The 22,961-nt window shown below is 42.3% G+C and overlaps 1 protein-coding gene and 1 long non-coding RNA gene across 2 annotated transcripts; both read left to right on the forward strand.

Moving 5' to 3' along the window:
* The first annotated feature begins 547 nt into the window (after positions 1–547).
* On the forward strand, positions 548–6,708 carry gpr180 (G protein-coupled receptor 180). The gene is made up of 10 exons (XM_018690588.2): positions 548–784; positions 1,358–1,501; positions 1,610–1,704; positions 2,096–2,201; positions 2,521–2,701; positions 2,980–3,029; positions 3,198–3,355; positions 3,446–3,643; positions 3,724–3,801; positions 3,897–6,708. The coding sequence occupies exons 1-10, from the start codon at positions 646–648 to the stop codon at positions 4,050–4,052; spliced, it is 1,305 nt and encodes a 434-aa protein (XP_018546104.1). The 5' UTR covers positions 548–645; the 3' UTR covers positions 4,053–6,708.
* A 2,188-nt stretch (positions 6,709–8,896) lies between these two features.
* LOC108892888 (uncharacterized) lies at positions 8,897–11,001 on the forward strand. Its single transcript, XR_001962549.2, has 4 exons — positions 8,897–8,954; positions 9,047–9,096; positions 9,197–9,378; positions 10,481–11,001. It is a non-coding gene; the product is annotated as an uncharacterized LOC108892888 (long non-coding RNA).
* Positions 11,002–22,961: the final 11,960 nt, after the last annotated feature.

The raw sequence follows: 22,961 nt of genomic DNA on the forward strand, positions 1-22,961 counted from the left end.
TCTTCTCTGGTTGGTCGTTCTGTGTGACGTGATCATGTAAGTGCTCTATGATTGTGTGAATCACACATCAATCAAACTGTCAACGGTGCCGACCGGGATGGGCAACGACGTCAAGTGATATTATAATCACGTACCTTCCGGAAGTCCTTTTCAAAATAAGAGTACAATTTTCTTGTCGAAATGTTACTTCTAATATTATCCCTGATTTGCACCTTTGATCTATGATAACGCATCACTGCTTAAAATATTACGTATGCTTACCAATAGTAGTAGACTGTAAATACATTTAAATATTGTGCATATGTACAATTTTTAGGTACTTTAAGGTACTCGTTGTCCATTTTATGTCACTTTGTACACCTACTCCACTTAATTTCAGAGGGAAATATTGTACATTTTATTTACAGTGGTGTATTTTAAGAATCTTTTGTGTCATTCTGTACTCCATTAATATTTGTGCTCCATTTATCCCGAAAAATAATACATTTAACGCTTTTATTTGTGGGCGAAACACCTAACTTCCGGTTGTAACTCTGGGTAACTTTGAACAACTTGACGCAGCTGGTTTACTTCTGGCTTCGTGGCTCATTGAATCGATCAGCTAACGTTTATTTGTCGATTGCGTTAAACTGCACCAGGGGGAAAATGTCGTATTTATTGGCCACACTTGTAGCCGCAGTGCTGCTCAGTTCGGAGGGTTTGGGGAAAACTGTAACGGGACTTTTTAAGAGCGAAGTGGCGAGACAGGAGAATGGCCAGTTCATCACTAAATTCATGTACCAAGGTAACGGTGCTGATGTGTCACCTCAGCAGTGCTTATTTTCACTGTAATATGTGTTGATACAACCCACAGTTTTCGTTTCACTTTCTAGCTTTTTTTGCCGTTGATGGGTGTAACTAGTTTGTCATCATGAAAATGTAGTGGCATCACTGACTGCACTTTAAATAACCATAGTTTATCTGTCTATGTGCTATTTAAGAGATAGTTTTCCAGCATTATCAGTGTTATATTTTTAAGCATTCTCTTGTTTAGGATGGCTTCCAGTGAGTGCTTCAGTAACTTGCTCTTTATGTGAGGTCAAAGGTCAGCTGCAGACATCACTGAGCTGGCAGGGGTAGCTTCAGCAGGGTGGATGCTCACTGGATGTTCAGGCCACCCTGTGGAGGTCAGAGAGAATCCACAATATGTGTCACGGTCTGTAGGTTCCAGTGAATCTGGGATCAATGTTATTTTTCTTGTCTTGAATCAAGTAACTGTACTAATGTCAGGGTGCTTGAGAACAGGAATCATGGGTTAATTGTACTATTCTCAGGAGATGGTGCTGAAGTAGCTCTTTAACTGTCTGTCTCTCTGTAGGTGATAACGGTTTGTTGGTGTGCCGGCTGGACAACTCTGCTCTGGCCATAGAAAAGGAGTCCAGACTGCTGTTGTACCAGGATATGGACTCAGACCTGGACAACCTCAGCTGTACCGAGAGGCTCGGCAGAGCCCACTTCACCAGTAAGGACCAGCATTCACTGATACAAAACGCTGACTTCTGATACAATGGATGTGTTGCAGCTTTATTGATATATTCATCTCCCTGTCCTCCTCTTCCTTCTGCTTCAGTTTCTCTCAATCAAAAAGAGCACAACCAGACGATCCCTCGTCAGTCCTCCCCTACAGCCTGGCAGGCCCTGTATGCAGACAGATATACATGTCAGGTAACAGCTGTTTACACTTGTATGAACGTGATTGGATGTTTTTATTCAGCTGGCAGCCAAGCAGCCGATGACTAGGCCACAGATTAATTTACGCAAACAGAACATAACAACAACATGGACAGTGTAAATACTTCAAATAATTAAAGACATTTCAGTAAATTTTGCAGAAATAACATTAGTGACATGAATGGTAATATTGGCAGTATTACAGATATACTATAATAATACCATTAATGTATAGGGAGTAGTAGTAGCCTTGTGTCAGGCTTCAAAATGTAATAAATTCATCAATAATATTTTTCCAGTTTCGGTAGTTATATTGATGCAGAGAGTGTTTTCTCTTGTCTCAGTCTCTCCTCTCTCTCTCTCTGTTTCTTGTCTGTCTCTTCAGGAAAGTGCAGTGATTCCTTCTCATGCTGATCTCAGTTTTACTGTCTTGCTGTTTAACGCCGACTCAGCTGGAAACCCTCTGGAGCACTTCAGCGCAGAGGAGGCAGGTCAGACATCCCAAATACTCCTCATCACCACAGCTGATCGGCAGTCTGTTTTCTGTCTAAATAAATTTTCCACCTCCACTGCTTTATCCCTGTGTGATTAAAAAAGATCTTAGTGTTAAATATTTAAATGGGAGAAAGTACTGTACGTAATCGCCTGTCAGACATTGTCTCAGAACCGCACTCTGCACTTGTGTGACATAATTGTGATATAACTCAATGCTGTGATTTGTAGAAGTTGAAGGGATTGGTCCTGGGAGATCTGCATCGTTAATATGGGACAAAATGTTTCCTGTTTATTCCCTTTCTCTCTCTCAATCAGGTCTCCACAGTTTTTACTTCCTCCTGCTGTTGGCCTACTTCATAGCCTGCTGTATCTACATCCAGCCTCTGTACCAGGCCCTGAAAAAAGGAGGACCCATGCACACTGTCTTCAAAGTGCTCACCACAGCGCTGGCATTACAGGGCTGCTCCGCTCTCTGCAACTACATCCACTTGGCCAGGTAGATTCAGTCGAGTCTGACAAACCCTCCATGTAGAATGAACTCCAGAGTAAGCAGCCAACGTGAACATAACATCAGACTGAATGACAGAGTAAAATGAAATGACAGTTCAGTCTGATATTCAGGTTAGATTAGGAAGTATTTTCTGTGACTTCAGGACCTGATAACCTTTGGAGTGCTTAGTATTGGACGTTGGTTTTAGCTGCATTTCCACTTCATGTTAATGACTGAAACTCCTCTCCATAATGCAGTAGTGTTTTCTGCTCCCTCATCTGCAGGTATTCTCGAGATGGTATTGGTATTCCTGTGATGGGCAGCCTGGCAGAGTGTACGTTCCTCTTACTTAAACATGTCTTTTCTTTCCATCTGTATCTATATCTGCTTCTGAAGTTGAATTCAGTCATAAGAGAAAGAGGAACTTCATCAGATTCATTCATAAACAGACAGGAAGTTCATAGTTATGCACCCTCTCTTTCGGTTTCTGTCCCCTGTGTAGTCTGGGACATGGTGACCCAGGTGTCCATGCTGTACATGTTACTGAGTCTGTGTATGGGCTGGACTCTGAGTCGAGGCAGGAAGCCTCAGTCCAGGCCTCTGCAGTGGGAACAGTCTCCGGCCTCCACGGCTGTCGCTGTTGGTGGAGTTGTTACACAGGTATGCAGGATTACACTGGAACACCTGATGAGAGTGGTATCAAAAAACTTCAGACCAGAGCTATTGAGAGTGAATGTGTGTCATTTTCAGGGAGTGCTGCTGCTGTGGGAGCAGTATTCAGAGTCAGAGAGTGAACATCACAGCTACCACGCCCAGCAGAGTCTGGCAGGTATCCTCCTCATGGCCCTGAGAGTGGGCCTGGCTCTCCTGCTGGCCTCTGTCCTCTACCAGATCATCTCCACTGAAAGGAGCACCCTGAAGAGAGACTTCTACCTCAGCTTTGCCAAGGTAAACTGCGCTCTGCACAAGCCTGCCGACAAACAAATATTCACCTACAGCTCTTCATGTGGTCCTGTGGTCTGTTGCAGGGATGCTTCCTGTGGTTCCTCTGTCACCCGGTCCTTTTCCTCATGTCTGTTATCTTCAACGAGCACCAGAGAGAGAAGGTTTGAACACAAACATTTTAGTGATTGTGATGGATGAGTGCTAGTTATATGTTAGGGTACTGTATTTTCAACTTGTTCCTTGTCCTTCTCTGTAGGTGGTGACTATCGGCGTGATCCTCTGCCAGTCCATCTCCATGGTGATCCTCTACCAGCTCTTCCTGTCTCGCTCTCTCTACTGGGAGGTCTCCTCTCTCTCCTCTGTGTCTCTGCCGCTCACCATGTCCAGGACGAACCACAGAGGGCGCTACTGAGCACATCCACCATCACACTTCACCCGATCATCACGGGAGAGGGGGAACGTGCTGCGACACAAAAGGTCTCTCCTCCACCCTGTCAGAGGAGGGAGACCTCGTGAGCATGAAGACAAGGAGTGCTGTAACACTGCAGGGACAGTTCTCCTTTGCTGTTAATGGTTTCCTGGGAGAATAATCTAGAAAGCAAGTCACCAAGTTACCAGGAAATAATAGCACAGGCAAGAGAATGGCCAGAGGATGATATTTACAGCAACGCCCTACCTCTAGTGATAGATGATTTTTGACTTGACATTGCTGAGCATCAGGAAAAGTTATTTAATGCAGGAGCACCTAGAGAAGAGACAGGATGTCCTAACAGCTGACATACACAGCTGAATACAAGGATGAAGAAGCATCGGCAACATCAAGATTTTAAGGATACATCTGCTGGTGAGGTAGAAGTCCAAAATGAGTGGAGATTTACTCTTGACAGTGCAGAAGGTAGAGATGGTTTGGTCGTTAAGGACACAGGTCAAAATCATATTCTTGCTAGGTTTATTGTTGTGTTCAAGGCAATGTCTGTGAACTTGTCTTGCTCATTTAACTAGACATAGATCATATACCCAAAGAGATAGATTGTAAGATAGATTTAAGAAAGATAAAGCTGATGTTATTCTAGACTTTTTCTTACTGTCAACAAATCCCATGAAAAGAACAAAACCAACACGCAACTTTCAATAATTCCTTACACGTTGTATGTGGAGAGGTGTAGCTCCCAGCCCCAAGCCCACTGGTCCATACAGTAAGCTGCTCATATCTAATTTCATTTTTGAAAAAGTGCAGTAATTTCCTAAAACATTTAGGTCCTGTAACTTTTAGCAAGGATCACTCAACAGGAATAAATAGTGTATGTGTTGGGGACTAGGTTCAGCTGCGGATTAATTAAAATAAAATAAATAAAAACACATTTGGTGCACTGGTGAGAGTTTACGCCAGCACAACAGTGAATGTGGGATTGAATCAATCCACATTTGTCATAACAAAGGAACACGTCAGCCTGTGCAGCAATGTGGATTATTAATTTGAATACTTTTTGGGCAACAATGGAGCTGTATGGCCCAGAAGGAGATATATCAGTCTCTGATGTACAGTCAGATATTTTCATTGTTGGCTTTGGTCTTCTCATCCGATTCTTTGACAGTAAGAAAACAGATTTAAGGATGGATAGCTCAGTGGATCAGGAGGTGGTTAGTGGAGGTGGTTTAAGGTGGATATACACAGGTGTAGAAATGGACAAAGTTTGGACAGATGGATACAGTATGTGTAAAGAACGGTTTTCTTAGATGGCTAAATGAAAAGGATTGATTTATTTTTGTCTTTGCACATCCAAAGTGATGAACATGAGCCAAACGATCAGTGTGTGTGCTCCCTGCACTCACTGATCAAGCCGTACTTTAAGTTATTTCTTCACTCTCGACATGAATATATGAGCTGACAGCATGTGAGACCTGAACCTTTGAAATAATATAAACTGTATGTAGCTGGAGACGCACTGCATGACTTATACCTATTTTTTAATCTTTAATGTAAAAAGCAGATCAGGACAAACCAAAGTCTATCAAAGGATTCCAGTGTGTAAATACATTCCAATGATATTCCCAAATACACGTTGTCCATTTTTACTTTCTCAGCTTATTCAGCGCGGGACCCACTGTGACTTATTACTGTGAGCAAGACTCACTAAAACTGACCCTTAGTTTCATATGATATCCTAGTGGGAACAGGCCCGTAGTTTCATTTAGGGATTTGAGACATTTCATATGATGCAAATATGAATATAGAAATTCCACTTAATCAACTGACAGCTTACATGGAGTGCTGACATATTTATTCTGTTGTGTATTTATTTTTCAAAGGGAATATTTGGGGAGCAGCACAATTTTCAGAAGCTAAACTGTTTACTGCAACATTTCCTTGTTTTATTGAACCACATTCATTATTATCTAAAGACATTAATAACCCTGTTAGAGCTGCAACTAGCAATTATTTTAATAATATTTTAATCTGTTGATTTTTTTTTTTTTTTTTTGGTCAGCATTTCTAAGGCCGAGAATGCACTTTCACACTTTTGTTTTCTTACCTTTTAAGACTGTTTTACCAAACAAATAGTCAACAAAAATACACAAAAGACCAGTTCTCTGGTCAACATGCTGAGCCACTGGGCCGGCATAAATCAGTTTCATCCACCTCAGTTATGATATTATACTTGAATATGACCCTTTGTGGGTGGTTTGTTCATCACAAAATGTGCAATCTGATCTGTTCTCATAGCTCTTGTTGTAGATTTGTATGCATTGAAACAGTACATGTGTTTTCTGTGCAGTATGTACTGTATGCACACTATATGAGGGTGCAATAGAATGTATATGGGATTTTTTATTTTATCCCACAATGACAATCTTATTATAATCAGACAACAGAATATGTGGCCTCTAGCTGTACTGTGTGCGTAATATTTCATCATTCCTTTTCCTTTTTTTTTTCCTTGAGTTTCCATATATTACATGTATTTATTTTTATTTTCTGTAACCTGTGGAAATATGGGACCTGTGATCATGACAACTGTAACAAGGTAACTGTAATAAAATACATTTTAAAGAAAACTGGCTAACCTGAGCTTTGTGGGGGTGAGGGTGATGTGTAGCATGTTGAAGCAACAGAGAGGGAACAGGAATATTTCATCATAAAGATCGTTTCTCAGCAGGTTTTCATTCAAATAAAACATTCTGACCATCACAACTGAATCTGATTTAATCATTCCAACCCTCACATAACTTTTGTTGTGATCTGGCGTTATATAAACTGAGATTGTGGTTAGGGTTAGGGTTAGGGGTGTGGGGGGTGCGGGGTGGGGGTTGCACGGGAGGGGGAAGAGGGAAGAGGGGTGGGGGGTTCTTTTATTTTATTTTTTAACTTTCAGGCTGTGGAGCAGGAGACGCTCAAAGAAAAGTTGGCCCATAAACTCATAGCAATCATTTTTAATTGAAAACAGCTGCAGCTTTCTTCTGATTTCTCTGATGATGTCAAGTCAATATTTATTTATACAGCGTCAAATCATAACAGACGTCATCTCGAGGCGCTGTACACACAGAGCAGGTTTACACCGTGCTCTTTATATTATAATATTTATAAGGAGACCCAACAATTCAAACCATGAGCAAGCGTGGTGTGTTCATGAAACGGTCAAAGACTTTAAAGTGGGGATGAAGTCAGTCAGAGTATTACAAGAAACACAGAGCCTTCGGCAGCTCAACACAAACTAAGGTGGAGATCACCTGAAACCCCCCTCTGTTCTCTACTTGACTTGGTACAGTCCAGTCAGTCAGTGTTAAATGCAACACAAATATAAAACAAACTGACTGTTCTGCAAACGTCTGTGGATTTATATGTTGTCCGCAGCAGTTCACACAATAAAACATCGATCTTATAGTGATTTATTCACGGGACATTTTGTTTGGGGGAATCACACACGTGTCAGAAACGGGATTCGACTCCCGTGAGACCTGCACAGAGTGAGGTTCACACGACAAAACCAATTAACAAATGATTCTATTTAAAACAATGAGGAAAACTTTAACAGTGATGTGTAATCAGTAAAATCAGCAGTGTAGCTGAGGGCATGAGGGAAGAAGTGTTTGTGTGATGTTGTCTGATGCAGAGACACAAACCAAAGCCAGTGGGTGTGTCTCAGGGAGAAGAGGGAGAGTCTGAACTCAGCTCTGAGAGGGTTTCAGAAGGAGCACTGACATACAGGGTCTGTGTCCACCAGAGGGCGCTAATGAGCTCAGGTGCTCATGACCATGCTCACCTCCAGTACCTGCAAAGAAAGCAGCCACACTGCAAGTGACAGGCACACAGGGCAGAGAGAGACGACTCAGCGATCTTACAAAGTTGGTGAAGCTAGGAATAAAACTTAAAACTTAAATAAAACACCGGAGGACGCTGATGAGCTCAGGTGCTGATGGCCCTCTGCCATGCTCACCTCCAGTACCTGCAAAGCTTTTAAAAGCCTCATTTCAGGGAATCAAACACCGTATAGACAAAGAACAAACTAAATCTGAGACAGTGCAGCAACCACTCTCTTGGATTGAAACATCTGTGGACGTCAGATGTTTGGATCTGAACCAACAGCCTGTTTAAAGGGCTGCTCCTCATCAAGCCCCTGGGTCACAAAGGTCAAGAGGTTCTCAGTCTGTATTTTGGAGCGCCATTTCTCAGACTCCAGTCTTACTGGTGGGGTTTAGGCTTCAAGCCAGATTCATGTACTGTATTTTGGTTCAAATCAGCAATGAAATTCTGTTTTATAAATCTGGACTAGTTGCCTTAACAAAAGAATTAGATCCACAGCCACTCTTTAATTACCAGCAGCTGATATTCAGTCATTTTGCAGATATATCTTTGTACTGTTTCAAAAACCATGCTCTTATTCAGGTTTGGACTGCGGCCCAAAATTGAGGTTAAACCACTTCATTTAGCATGCATGTTTATCTGCAGCTGTATGCATACACTGTCACATGCATCGTCCATCAGATGCACAGCACAGGCTGTCCTGCAAACATCTTGAGATTTGTAGGCTGTCCTCAACAGATGACACAATAAAACATCTATTTTATGATCAGTTACTCAGAGTAGAATTGTGTTGGATTACTTACATATAGTTTATTCTTAATGAAGGAATTTTCTTCTACTGAAGAAAAGACCTTGTGTCTGTTCATGAGTTAATTGTGAGTCTGAACTCTGAACAGGCCAAACACCGCCCCCAACCTTATATAAAGCCAGCTGGGATCCTCCACCTCTGTTTGACACTCAGCTCCTCCACATGGAGCCAGTAAGAACTGGAGCACATGGAACAAACATTTGGTAACTGTTGCTTAAGATATCCACACATTCATCACATTCTCTGTGTTTTTAGTGTGTGAGTGCAGTTTTTCACTGTTAACATGTGATTTAAGTGCGAACAAAGACAAGGCCTTCGGGAAGTACTACTCCAAACCCACAGAGGGTGAGACGCACACCATCCTGCACCCGGTCTCTTTTATCTCACAGTAACAGTACGCAGGTTTCTGTACAGAAATGAAACCAGACTTTTCACTGATTTCCAGCTCCGGAGCCGATGGACGTGGAGAACACAGAGAGGAGCGGCTTCATGAAGACGGAGCTCATATCAGTGTCAGAAGTGTAAGCAGAGAAAACGTCCAGACTGCAGGACAACATGATGCCGATGTCTCCTGACGACTACAAGGTTTTGGAGCAGTTCGTCGGTCCCAGAGACATCGACACCGTGGTGAGTGCCAACTGCAGATGAACAACTCTGCTGTGTGCTGCTGCTTTAAACTCTGCACGGCTCGCTGACAGAGCCATCCACAGTTTTCACACTCGGATTTCTCCAAAATCCTCCATTTGTTGGGTCATTGTAAATCTTCTGAGACTGAGCTGTGTTTATGGGAAGCTGCAAAAATTAAATTAATGGGCAGCCGTCCCTTTACTTTGAGCACGATACCTCAGTAAGGCCTCGAGGGAATCCCTTCAAATTTAATACAAATATTCATTTGGACTCAAAGATGAACTGATTATAGGTCAAAGGTCACTGTGACAGCACCAAACACATTTACGGCCACAATTCAAGAATTCACAGTCTTATTAACTGCAGCAGGACTGGTCGGTGGAGGCGTATCGATACTACGATTGATACTTTTCTGTTACTTGGTGGTTGTTAACAGAACCGCTCATGTTTTCATTATTTAACTTTGAGTGAGCAACATCTTGAGGAACGCACAGAAAACTGGAAACCGCATCCTCTCTGCCTCTTCATACTCAAACTGTAGAGTTGACTGTGTTCAGAGTTCCTGAAGCAGCAGTCATTTGTTTTTCCTGCTCAGTCTGATCTCTGTCTTCTCAGCTGTAAATCTCGCCGTCTGTCTTTTGTTTTGTTTTTTTGTATTTCTCTTCCTGCTCGGCCTCCAGACCAGCAATCTGATTGGATTTGGAGAGTTTGACGTTCAGGTAGACGCCGCTTCAATCTGTTCCCCTGCTAAACCGCTGCAGTTTAACTCAACTATACTTTACTACACTAACAGCTGTGGCTCTCCCTCCTCCAACACAAGTGTTTGTTTTATTTTTTACACTTATTAAAGCTTGAAATACAAACAGCAGTAGAGAAAATATTTGACATGCATGCAGAATGAATTTAGGACAAATCTAAAGCGCCTCGGTCATGTATTGTATTCCTTTACGTGTCTGTTGCATGAAATTCACTTGTTAACATAAAATTCATGCAGAAAGATCCCCTTCATTCTTAGAACAATACTCTGGATTTACATTAGAGCTGGAGTCACTTTACTTTGTGTCTTTGTACCTAACAACCTGTCCTTTTCTCTTCTTCTCAGATGAGCGCAGACTTTCCTGACCAGAACTAAAGATGAGCTCCTCATCCTCTTGTTACCAGTGTACTCTTCATGTCTTTGTTTAATGCAGAGACTAAAGCCCCATTTGGACGGGATTAACAGTACGGGAGGAGGTGGAGAATTAAATCTTCACTGTGGTCTTCTGTAATGTAACCTCCATAACTCTGCTAAGAAGTCAGAAAAAAGACACTTGTGTTTGTGCAGAACTTGCTTTTGGAACTTGTTTTTAACTTTTCTTCAGTATCACAGTGATCCAGTGACAGCTGTCTGTACGCCCATGGGTTCACTGCAGACAGGAGATGATCGCAGCTAATTCTGCATACTTAGAATAAAAATATGTGAATAAATGTATATGCTGTGATTACTGGTGATTATTGATCACTTGGACATTGTGTATTTAAGTCTGCAAAAACATCTTATTGTGTGGAGCATTCAACCTGAGCTTTTTATTTAAGAAACTGTATCAGTGGCTGTAGTTTTCATCAGTGTTGTAACAGCAATTAAACCACTGTACAACTGAGCTTTTGTTGATGTTTGTCTCATGACCATAAACCTATAGATTCTATAGGTTCTGTAGTATAGAACATGTTCTTATCACATTATTATGCCAATGTAGAGAATGTGAGAGAGCACACACATGATGATAAATAACACAAGTGTGTGATGTGCAACGACCAACACAGCACACCATACTAACAGAGCTAAATCAGATCAAATCTCGCGCGATCAAACGTGACTTCGACTTTGCTAGTGCAAACTTTATTCAAACGTTGAGAGAATATTATTACAAATGACAGTCAATACAGCGCATGCTCGGATTTCCTCGAGTCCCCTCCCACACACACAACAGGATTTCTGACCGTAAATACCCTAATAAACACGTGTAACATTTGTCAGAGCGGCCGGGGAGCGTAAAATCATTCTTAATCCACCTGAAACCACAGGAAACTCCTGCAGGATCACCGTTAGAGCCATCATAGCGCCACATTATTGTTCAAGGATTTTTACTAAAGATATTCGCTTTCATGGTCAATAAAATGAATTAAACCCATATCCTACCTAACCTTACTGATAGCAATGTAAAGATGAAACACTAGGGGGCGCAAACGAAAAGCAGAGTTTGACTAAGTTGAACAAACACCTGTCAGCGCCGTGACACCAGAGTGTTGTATGGAGCGGGTTGAAGCAACAGAGAGGGAACAGGAATATTTCATCATAAAGATCGTTTCTCAGCACGTTTTCATTCAAATAAAACATTCTGACCATCACAACTGAATCTGATTTAATCATTCCAACCCTCACATAACTTTTGTTGTGATCTGGCGTTATATAAACTGAGATTGTGGTTAGGGTTAGGGTTAGGGGTGTGGGGGGTGCGGGGTGGGGGTTGCACGGGAGGGGGAAGAGGGAAGAGGGGTGGGGGGTTCTTTTATTTTATTTTTTAACTTTCAGGCTGTGGAGCAGGAGACGCTCAAAGAAAAGTTGGCCCATAAACTCATAGCAATCATTTTTAATTGAAAACAGCTGCAGCTTTCTTCTGATTTCTATGATGATGTCAAGTCAATATTTATTTATACAGCGTCAAATCATAACAGACGTCATGTCGAGGCGCTGTACACACAGAGCAGGTTTACACCGTGCTCTTTATATTATAATATTTATAAGGAGACCCAACAATTCAAACCATGAGCAAGCGTGGTGTGTTCATGAAACGGTCAAAGACTTTAAAGTGGGGATGAAGTCAGTCAGAGTATTACAAGAAACACAGAGCCTTCGGCAGCTCAACACAAACTAAGGTGGAGATCACCTGAAACCCCCCTCTGTTCTCTACTTGACTTGGTACAGTCCAGTCAGACACTTTGTCAGATTTGAGCGACAACCTCCGAGTGTCGTTTGAATCAAGAGAAATACGTGACAAAGTGTTAAATGCAACACAAATATAAAACAAACTGACTGTTCTGCAAACGTCTGTGGATTTATATGTTGTCCGCAGCAGTTCACACAATAAAACATCGATCTTATAGTGATTTATTCACGGGACATTTTGTTTGGGGGAATCACACACGTGTCAGAAACGGGATTCGATTCCCATGAGACCTGCACAGAGTGAGGTCCAGCCGCCCCCCTCCTCTCCCCAGTGCACTGCCCCCCTCCCCCCACGCTCTCGTCTATATAAGGCGCGCCGGAAACAGCGACTTCCTCTTTGACACCCGGCGCGCGCAGACGGAGCCAGCGAGAACTGCTGCACGTGGTACAAACATTTGGTAACTCTCGCTTAAAATATCCACGCATTTATCACATTTTCTGCGTTTTTACTGTTGTCGGTGCAGTTATTAAATGGTTATCTTTCAATTTAAGTGTAAACGTGAGTCTTTTGTCGGCTTACTTTGCAGATTTTGACTAATGCTAGAATCCTTGCAGATTTCAACACCTGCTAGAATCATAGCCTAACCTAACTACATCTGTTTCTTCTCTGTGTTTTTCAGAAACGGGAGGTGAGGAGATACACTCGTGTCTGCGCTGCTGTTTGTTTGGACCTTGTTATTTAACCTTTGTTGCATCCATTCACAAGTGTATCTCTGCACCTTTTGTTGCTGCTAGTTCTGCTGTAGCATTGTAATGCTAATGTTAATGCTAACGTTAAAGCTAATGTTAAAGCTAATGCTAAGGTTAAAGCTAATGTTAATGTTAAAGCTAAAGTTAAAGCTAATGTTAATGCTAAAGTTAAAGCTAATGCTAAAGTTAAAGCTAATGTTAATGCTAAAGTTAAAGCTAATGTTAATGCTAAAGTTAAAGCTAATGTTAATGTTAAAGCTAAAGTTAATGTTAAAGTTAATGTTAAAGTTAAAGCTAATGCTAAAGTTAATAGTTAACAGTGTAAAACTGCACTAACAACAATAAAAATGCAGAAAATGTGATAAATGTGTGGATATTTTAAGTAAGAGTTACCAAATGTTTGTTCCATGTGCTCCAGTTCTTGCTGGCTAAAAAGTTTCAAAAGCACCTTGTACGCACAAGCATGTCCTATAAAACCAATAAGTCACTCCCTCCCTTCTTCCTACCCCACCCCCCCCTCTGGCTCCTCCTACCTGCCCCTCCCCCTGACTCCTCCTACCTGCCCCTCCCCCCTCTAGCTCCTCCCACCTGCCCCTCCCCCTGACTCCTCCTACCTGTCCCACCCCCCTCTAGCTCCTCCTACCTGCCCCTCCCCCTGACTCCTCCTACCTGCCCCTCCCCCCTCTAGCTCCTCCTACCTGCCCCACCCCCTCTGACTCCTCCTACCTAGTCCCACCCCCCTCTAGCTCCTCCTACCTAGCCCCCCCCACCTGATCTAGCCCCTCCCCCTAGCTACTACCGCCCCCCCGAACTAAATTATCCTCTCCTGCTAACCCAGACGCTGGCAGTGAAGGGGATTCGACCCGGCCTCTCCCAGACCAGTCGACCATCCGGCCGCTGACGAACCCACTGCACCACCGTGCATCTGATATGAACAGAGCTCCGGGCGTATTTGACATCTTCATTTTGGCTGTTGAAAGTGAAAAACTCTTTGTCTCAACCAAGACTTGAACCTGCAACCTCTTGGTTCCCAATCACAACCTCTTGCCTGCAGACAAATCCACTGCACCACTGAGGATCTGATGTGACTAATGCTCGTGGCGCATTTGGCTTCTTCATTTTGGCAGTTGAAAGTGAAAAACTCTTTGTCTCAACCAAGAATTGAACTCACCAACTCCTGATTCCCAGTCCATCTCCTTAACCACTGACCTACAGGGTGAGACACCTGAACTTCTTTTTTCAAGCATTTCACTCTTTGATTTGCACACCAGCCTTCAAAAACTCACTGCCTCAACCAAGAATTGAACTCACGACTCTTGAACATGAGTCAGTGTTCTACCAGTCTGTGCCATCTTGTCAGACAGCGGAGGACTCTTTCTTTAAGCATTTCAGCCTTTCTTTTGCACACCAGCCTTCAAAAACTCACTGTCTCAACCAAGAATTGAACTCACCAACTCTTGAGTCCCAGTCCATCTCCTTAACCACTGACCTATGTGGTGAGACACTGGAGCTTCTTTTTCCAAGCATTTCAGCCTTTCTTTTGCACACCAGCCTTCAAAAACTCACTGCCTCAACCAAGAATTGAACTCACGACTCTTGAACATGAGTCAGTGTTCTACCAGTCTGTGCCATCTTGTCAGACAGCGGAGGACTCTTTCTTTAAGCATTTCAGCCTTTCTTTTGCACCCCAGCCTTCAAAAACTCACTGTCTCAACCAAGAATTGAACTCACCAACTCTTGAGACCCAGTCCATCTCCTTAACCACTGACCTATGTGGTGAGACACCTGAACTCCTTTTTTCAAGCATTTCACTCTGTGATCTGCACACCAGCCTTCAAAAACTCACTGCCTCAACCAAGAATTGAACTCACGACTCTTGAACACAAGTCAGTGTTCTACCAGTCTGCGCCATGTTGTCAGACAGCTGAGACACATTTCTTTGAGCCTTTCAGTGTTTACTTTGAGTGCTGGGCATCAAAACTCTGCAGCCTCTGACCCAAGACCTCAAAACTTCAGAGGAACCGATAACTCTGAACTTCAGTGTCGGTGTGAGCTATAAGGTGACGTGTTGATCAGAGGCTTTTGTCAGACTTTGATTCAAAAATCTCTGCTTGTACGACCCACAACTGAGTCAAATCAACATCCTCAGAACCTAAAGGTTCAGCTATCTCATCAGACCCTTCACACTTATTTCCTCGAGCCTTTGGGAGTTTACAGAGGGTCTTGGACTTCATCAAAAACCAGCACAACTCAAACCCAAGAACTTCAGAGGGGTCATTCCATATCAGATCAGAAAAGGTTGCTGCAGCACCATCTCTGATTTTGTTCAGACATTGACATGAACAGGTCCAGAAAACAAGGCCTGTACACGGCCCACGTTTTCATGTTTTCAGCCTTTGATATTATTCTGTTTTTATAACCTGACAAACACCTTATCTGAGAAACCATGTTTGGACATTAAGACCTAGTATTATTAAAATTGTCTCAGGGAGAAGAGGGAGAGTCTGAACTCAGCTGAGAGGGTTTCAGAAGGAGCACTGACTTACAGGGCCTGTGTCCACCAGAGGGCGCTAATTCTACTCTTCACAACAAGGCTGCACAGCTGCACACAACAAAACCAATTAACAAATGATTCTATTTAAAACAATGAGGAAAACTTTAACAGTGATGTGTAATCAGTAAAATCAGCAGTGTAGCTGAGGGCATGAGGGAAGAAGTGTTTGTGTGGTGTTGTCTGATGCAGAGACACAAAGCAAAGCCAGTGGGTGTGTCTCAGGGAGAAGAGGGAGAGTCTGAACTCAGCTCTGAGAGGGTTTCAGAAGGAGCACTGACATACAGGGTCTGTGTCCACCAGAGGGCGCTGATGAGCTCAGGTGCTGATGGCCCTCTGCCATGCTCACCTGCAGTATCTGCAAAGAAAGCAGCCACACTGCAAGTGACAGGCACACAGGGCAGAGAGAGACGACTCAGCGATCTTACAAAGTTGGTGAAGCTAGGAATAAAACTTGTCAGGATGTTAATGCCCAGACATGGCTTCTCAGATAAGGTGACTTTGAGAGGGTAAAAATAAAAAATATCAAGAGCTAAAAACATATCACAGCATTAGATTTGAACTAAAGTTTCACCAAAACTGATAAGATGGAAGACAAACATGTTCTCAACATGACTGAACCATTAAAGGTTTATTCTGCCTGACCATCTCTTTGTACCTGCATGATATCAATCCTTAGTTTTTCCAACTCAGTTGCTGGGTGAGGTGGAGGAGGGAGAGGAGGGAGAGGAGGGAGAGGAGACTTGGGCTGAACCAAGTTGGGCAGTGCAGAGTTCAGGGGGCGGGGTTTGAAGTCACACAAACTCTTCAAGCCACTGAGTCAGGCTCCTGCTGAGGGAGTTACCAAAGCCTCATTTCTACTCTTCACAGAAATCCTCTCCTCTCCAAACCAATTAACAAATGATTTTATTTAAAACAATGAGGAAAACTTTAACAGTGATGTGTAATCAGTAAAATCAGCAGTGTAGCTGAGGGCATGAGGGAAGAAGTGTTTGTGTGGTGTTGTCTGATGCAGAGACACAAAGCAAAGCCAGTGGGTGTGTCTCAGGGAGAAGAGGGAGAGTCTGAACTAAGCTGAGAGGGTTTCAGAAGGAGCACTGACATACAGGGTCTGTGTCCACCAGAGGGCGCTGATGAGCTCAGGTGCTGATGACCCTCTGCCATGCTCACCTGCAGTATCTGCAAAGCTTTTAAAAGCCTCATTTCAGGGAATCAAACACCGTATAGACAAAGAACAAACTAAATCTGAGACAGTGCAGCAACCACTCTCTTGGATTCTGTCTGATCTGACACTGAATGACCCTAAACATCTGTGGACGTCAGATGTTTAGGTCTGAACCAACAGCCTGTTTAAAGGGCTGCTCCTCATCAAGCCCCTGGGTCACAAAGGTCAAGAGGTTCTCAGTCTGTATTTTGGAGCATCATTTCTCAGACTCCAGTCTTACTGGTGGGGTTTAGGCTTCAAGCCAGATTCATGTACTGTATTTTGGTTCAAATCAGCAATGAAATTCTGTTTTATAAATCTGGACTAGTTGCCTTAACAAAAGAATTAGATCCACAGCCACTCTTTAATTACCAGCAGCTGATATTCAGTCATTTTGCAGATATAATAACCATTAAAGGTTTATTCTGCCTGACCATCTCTTTGTACCTGCATGATATCAATCCTTAGTTTTTCCAACTCAGTTGCTGGGTGAGGTGGAGGAGGGAGAGGAGGGAGAGGAGGGAGAGGAGACTTGGGCTGAACCAAGTTGGGCAGTGCAGAGTTCAGGGGGCGGGGTTTGAAGTCACACAAACTCTTCAAGCCACTGAGTCAGGCTCCTGCTGAGGGAGTTACCAAAGCCTCATTTCTACTCTTCACAGAAATCCTCTCCTCTCCAAACCAATTAACAAATGATTTTATTTAAAACAATGAGGAAAACTTTAACAGTGATGTGTAATCAGTAAAATCAGCAGTGTAGCTGAGGGCATGAGGGAAGAAGTGTTTGTGTGATGTTGTCTGATGCAGAGACACAAAGCAAAGCCAGTGGGTGTGTCTCAGGGAGAAGAGGGAGAGTCTGAACTCAGCTCTGAGAGGGTTTCAGAAGGAGCACTGACATACAGGGCCTGTGTCCACCGGGGGGCGCTAATGAGCTCAGGTGTTCATGACCATGCTCACCTCCAGTACCTGCAAAGAAAGCAGCCACACTGCAAGTGACAGGCACACAGGGCAGAGAGACGACTCAGCAATCTTACAAAGTTGGTGAAGCTAGGAATAAAACTTGTCAGGATGTTAATGCCCAGACATGGCTTCTCAGATAAGGTGACTTTGAGAGGGTAAAAATAAAAAATATCAAGAGCTAAAAACATATCACAGCATTAGATTTGAACTAAAAGATTTTTAAAAGCTCAAAGCTTCACCAAAACTGATAAGATGGAAGACAAACGTGTTCTCAACATGACTGAACAATTAAAGGTTTATTCTGCCTGACCATCTCTTTGTACCTGCATGATATCAATCCTTAGTTTTTCCAACTCAGTTGCTGGGTGAGGTGGAGCAGGTAGAGGAGGGAGAGGAGGGAGAGGAGACTTGGGTTGTACCAAGTTGGGCAGTGCAGAGTTCAGGGGGCGGGGTTTGAAGTCACACAAACTCTTCAAGCCACTGAGTCAGGCTCCTGCTGAGGGAGTTACCAAAGCCTCATTTCTACTCTTCACAGAAATCCTCTCTCTCTTTTTTTGCACCTTTGTGATATTAATCATTCTTTTTTCTTCAAGTACAAACAAGGCTGCACAGCCGCACACGACAAAACCAATTAACAAATGATTCTATTTAAAACAATGAGGAAAACTTTAACAGTGATGTGTAATCAGTAAAATCAGCAGTGTAGCTGAGGGCATGAGGGAAGAAGTGTTTGTGTGATGTTGTCTGATGCAGAGACACAAAGCAAAGCCAGTGGGTGTGTCTCAGGGAGAAGAGAGTCTGAACTAAGCTGAGAGGGTTTCAGAAGGAGCACTGACATACAGGGTCTGTGTCCACCGGGGGGCGCTAATGAGCTCAGGTTTGGACTGCGGCCCAAAATTGAGGTTAAACCACTTCAATTTAGATTTTTTTAATTAAGCTTTTTATAATTTAAAGAACAGGTTATAAAAGTTGTCATCATGTTACCGATCTGTCATCCTATGCATGTTTATCTGCAGCTGTATGCATACACTGTCACATGCATCGTCCATCAGATGCACAGCACAGGCTGTCCTGCAAACATCTTGAGATTTGTAGGCTGTCCTCAACAGATGACACAATAAAACATCTATTTTATGATCAGTTACTCAGAGTAGAATTGTGTTGGATTACTTACATATAGTTTATTCTTAATAAAGGAATTTTCTTCTACTGAAGAAAAGACCTTGTGTCTGTTTATGAGTTAATTGTGAGTCTGAACTCTGAACAGGCCAAACACCGCCCCCAACCTTATATAAAGCCAGCTGGGATCCTCCACCTCTGTTTGACACTCAGCTCCTCCACATGGAGCCAGTAAGAACTGGAGCACATGGAACAAACATTTGGTAACTGTTGCTTAAGATATCCACACATTCATCACATTCTCTGTGTTTTTAGTGTGTGAGTGCAGTTTTTCACTGTTAACATGTGATTTAGGTGAGAACACAATTCTTTTGTTGGCTAATTTTGCATGTTTTATATACACTAACATCAATACCTGTTTCTAGTTGTTGAGTAAAAGGAAATGAAAGAGATACACTTGAGTCTGGGCATAGTTCAGTCAGGAACAACTGAGCTTGCTTTAGATTGTTTGTTGAATCCAGTCACAGGTGTATCTCTTCATTTTGTGTTAATGAAGAACTTGAAACAGGTGTAGATGTCAAGTTATCCGAAGAAAAACTGCACTGACAAAAACACAGAGAATGTGATGAATGTGTGGATATTTTAAGCAATAGTTAACAAATGTTTGTTCCATGTGCTCCAGTTCTTGCTGGCTCCATGTGGAGGGGCTAAAAAAATGTTTAAAGTTCCAAAAGTATATTTCAAAACAGTCTCCTCCCCCTTCCTCTACCACTAACCCATGCTCCAGATACTGGTATGAGGGTAGATTTAAACCAGCCACACCCAGACCAGTATGACTTTTCAGCCATAAACAAATCCACCACACTAGCAAGCATCCTTCACATTGGAAACATCTCTCACAGTGCTTTTCAGACTTCAGTTTGTGTGTTGGACCTCAAAAATTTACTGACTCACGCAAGAATTGAACTCACAACCTTTTAACTCCCAGTCCATCTTCTAACTGATCAAGCTACTTGGTTAGACAAAGGGGTTCACTTTTTAAAAGTTTTTCAGTCTTTCCTTTGTTCACCAACCTTCAAAAACTCACTGCCTCAACCAAGAATTGAACTCATAACCTCGTGAACACCAGGCACTGTTCTACCAGTCTATGCTATCTTTTCAGACAGTTAAACCCTCTTTATTTGAGCCTTTCAGTGTTTGCTTTGAATGCTGGTTTTCAAAACTCTGCAGCCTCTGAGGATCGAACCCAGAACCTCTGAACTTCAGAGCAGTCACCTTACTCCCTAAGCTACCACTTTAGATTTGTTCTTTAGAGTACTTAAGTCTTTTGTCCTTGTGTTTGATTTCAAAATTCACCAAGATTTGAACCCTGAACCTTGAAACTTCAGAGTAGCACTCTAACACTGTGAGCTACTTGACCAGACACTGCTGCTCTGTAGATCTTAAGAGTCTTCAAGTCTTCACTTTAAGTGTTGGGTGTCAAAAATTAATTGAGTCTTGTAAGAATTGAACTCACAACCTCATGATTGCAAGTCAGTCTTTTAACCATCAGGACTATCTGATCAGGCAGACAAACTGGACCTCATTGACTATTTGACTGTTTACATTGGATGCTGGGCTTCAAAACTCACTGTCAGGCCTGAGAACTGAACACAAAACCTCCAAATATCAGAGGAGTCACCTTACTCCCTAGGCTATCTGGTCAGAGACACTTAAACAGCACATGGAAATAATAAAGGGTAGATGCTATCCATTGTAATACCACATTCATCCACAGGAGGGCAGTCATACTTACTTGTTAAATGAGTTACAGAGGATTATCCTGCCTCATCATCATGCTCTGCAGATAAACCACAGGCCTTAATTTAATTTAGATTATTTTAAATTAATTTAATGCTTTAACTAAAAAAGAAATTTAATTTAGGTATGAATAAAATGAAATAATGTAGAAACACACACATTATATAGGGCAGATGCTCTCCATTGTAGTACCACATTAATCCACAGGAGGGCAGTCATACTAATTTGTTAAATGAGGACTTTTGACTGTTTTGACTAATTTGTCTTTTAACTCTGTGATGATGATTGTTTTGTAATTTTAATTTGAAATGTGAAATTCGATTTATTCTTAAGTTTCTCCCTCAAGATGAATTTTAGCATTTTCACTTTTTAAAGTCTGTTTTTTAGAGTTAATGTTGTTATCTGCCTGTGGATTAATGTGGTTTTACAATGGAGAGCCTCCATCCAGTAAGTAAGTATGACTGCCCTCCTGTGGATTAATATGGTATTACAGTGTAAACTCAACTGTAGTTTGTAAGAACGATCAGTATCTGTTGTAGAGCTTTCAAACACATCACTCAGTCTTCCTCAGCAGATAGCAACAAGTCAAAAAAAAAAAACGGAGGCTGCTTTAGATTGTGATCTAAAAGACTTGTTCACTGCTTTTGTCTTAAAAGTAAAACATGTCCAGTTGTTGACTTAGACATTGTTGATAGTTAACCTTTGTTGAATCCAGTCACAAGTGTATCTCTTCATTTTTTATCAATGAAGAACTAGAAACAGCTGTAGCTGACCTAGGTTAGGAAGTTTAGCTATAGCATGCAAGATGAGCTAACAAAGGAATCAAGTTTTCCCCTAAATTACATGTTAACAGTGAAAAACTGCACTGACAACAAACTGTAAAGACACAGAAAATGTGATGAATATGTGGATAATTTAAGCAACAGTTACCAAATGTTTGTTCCATGTGCTCCAGTCTCCCTGGCTCCATGTGGAGGGGCTAAATAATAAAATGTTTGCAGCTCCATAAGCATCTGCATATTCCAAAACAGTCTCCTCCCCCCAAGTCCCTTCGCACCGCCCACCTCCTCTAGCTCCTCCCCTTTCCTCTACCACTAACCCATGCTCCAGATACTGGTAACAGGGTAGATGTGAAGCAGCACTCCCGGACCAGTACAACCTTTCAGACACACACAGAAACACATACATAAGGCAGATGCTCTTTATTGTAGTACCCATTTAATAGGCATACTTACTTGTTAAATGAGGACTTTTGAGTGTTTAGAAAAAAAACTCATTTGTCTTTCAGGTCTGTGATGTTGATTACTTTATAATTATAATTACATATATTTTATAATTACATATATGTATATATATATATGTGTGTGTGTGTGTATGTATATAAACATGGTCCTAAAGCATTAAACTCATGTGTTTCTATTATTTTTCCATCTGCATTTATAACAGTGAGGGTAATGAAGCTAAACAGCGCCCCACTCTGTTGAACAGTGGTAATTTACAGACCCAAAATCCCCCCACATCACCCTCACCCCCAACACCCAAACTGTGGACACACACTCACAAACACAAATTCCCCCCATCTCCCCTCTATCCCACGAGATCCGCCCGCACCACCTCCCCACCCCCCCCATTAACCCCCCCCCCCCCCCCCTTCCCCAAAAGACCCCCCCCCCCCCCCCCCCCCCGGCATACACCCCCCCCCCCATTAACCCCCCACCCCCCACCCCACCCCCCGCATACACCCCCCCCCAAAAAAATAAATAAAATAAATAAAATAAAATAAATAATAAAACACCTGCCCATTTGCCGGTAAATATGTTAATATGTCTTTTAATATGTCTATAGTTTGTGTTTTTTATCGTCTTTTTCTATCTTTATCAGGCACACAGTCTGTTATAAAGACGAACGATTTACAGTCAAACCATGATTACTTTATAATTATAATTACATATATTTTATAATTACATATAAATATATATATATGTGTGTGTGTGTGTGTATGTATATAAACATGGTCCTAAAGCATTAAACTCATGTGTTTCTATTATTTTTCCATCTGCATTTATAACAGTGAGGGTAATGAAGCTAAACAGCGCCCCACTCTGTTGAACAGTGGTAATTTACAGACCCAAAATCCCCCCACATCACCCTCACCCCCAACACCCAAACTGTGGACACACACTCACAAACACAAATTCCCCCATCTCCCCTCTATCCCACGAGATCCCCCCACACCACCTCCCCACCCCCCCACCCCCATTAACCCCACCCCCCAA

This window comes from Lates calcarifer, linkage group LG7_2 (assembly GCF_001640805.2).
Source record: "Lates calcarifer isolate ASB-BC8 linkage group LG7_2, TLL_Latcal_v3, whole genome shotgun sequence".
NCBI lineage: Eukaryota > Metazoa > Chordata > Actinopteri > Centropomidae > Lates > Lates calcarifer.

Excerpts from the sequence above, each read along its gene's own strand:
- gpr180 (XM_018690588.2), top strand. The coding sequence starts at position 646 with ATGTCGTATTTATTGGCCACACTTGTAGCCGCAGTGCTGCTCAGTTCG. Across the intron at positions 785-1,357 it reads CACTAAATTCATGTACCAAG|GTGATAACGGTTTGTTGGTG; the intron begins GTAACGGTGCTG and ends GTCTCTCTGTAG. Across the intron at positions 2,702-2,979 it reads AACTACATCCACTTGGCCAG|GTATTCTCGAGATGGTATTG; the intron begins GTAGATTCAGTC and ends CCTCATCTGCAG.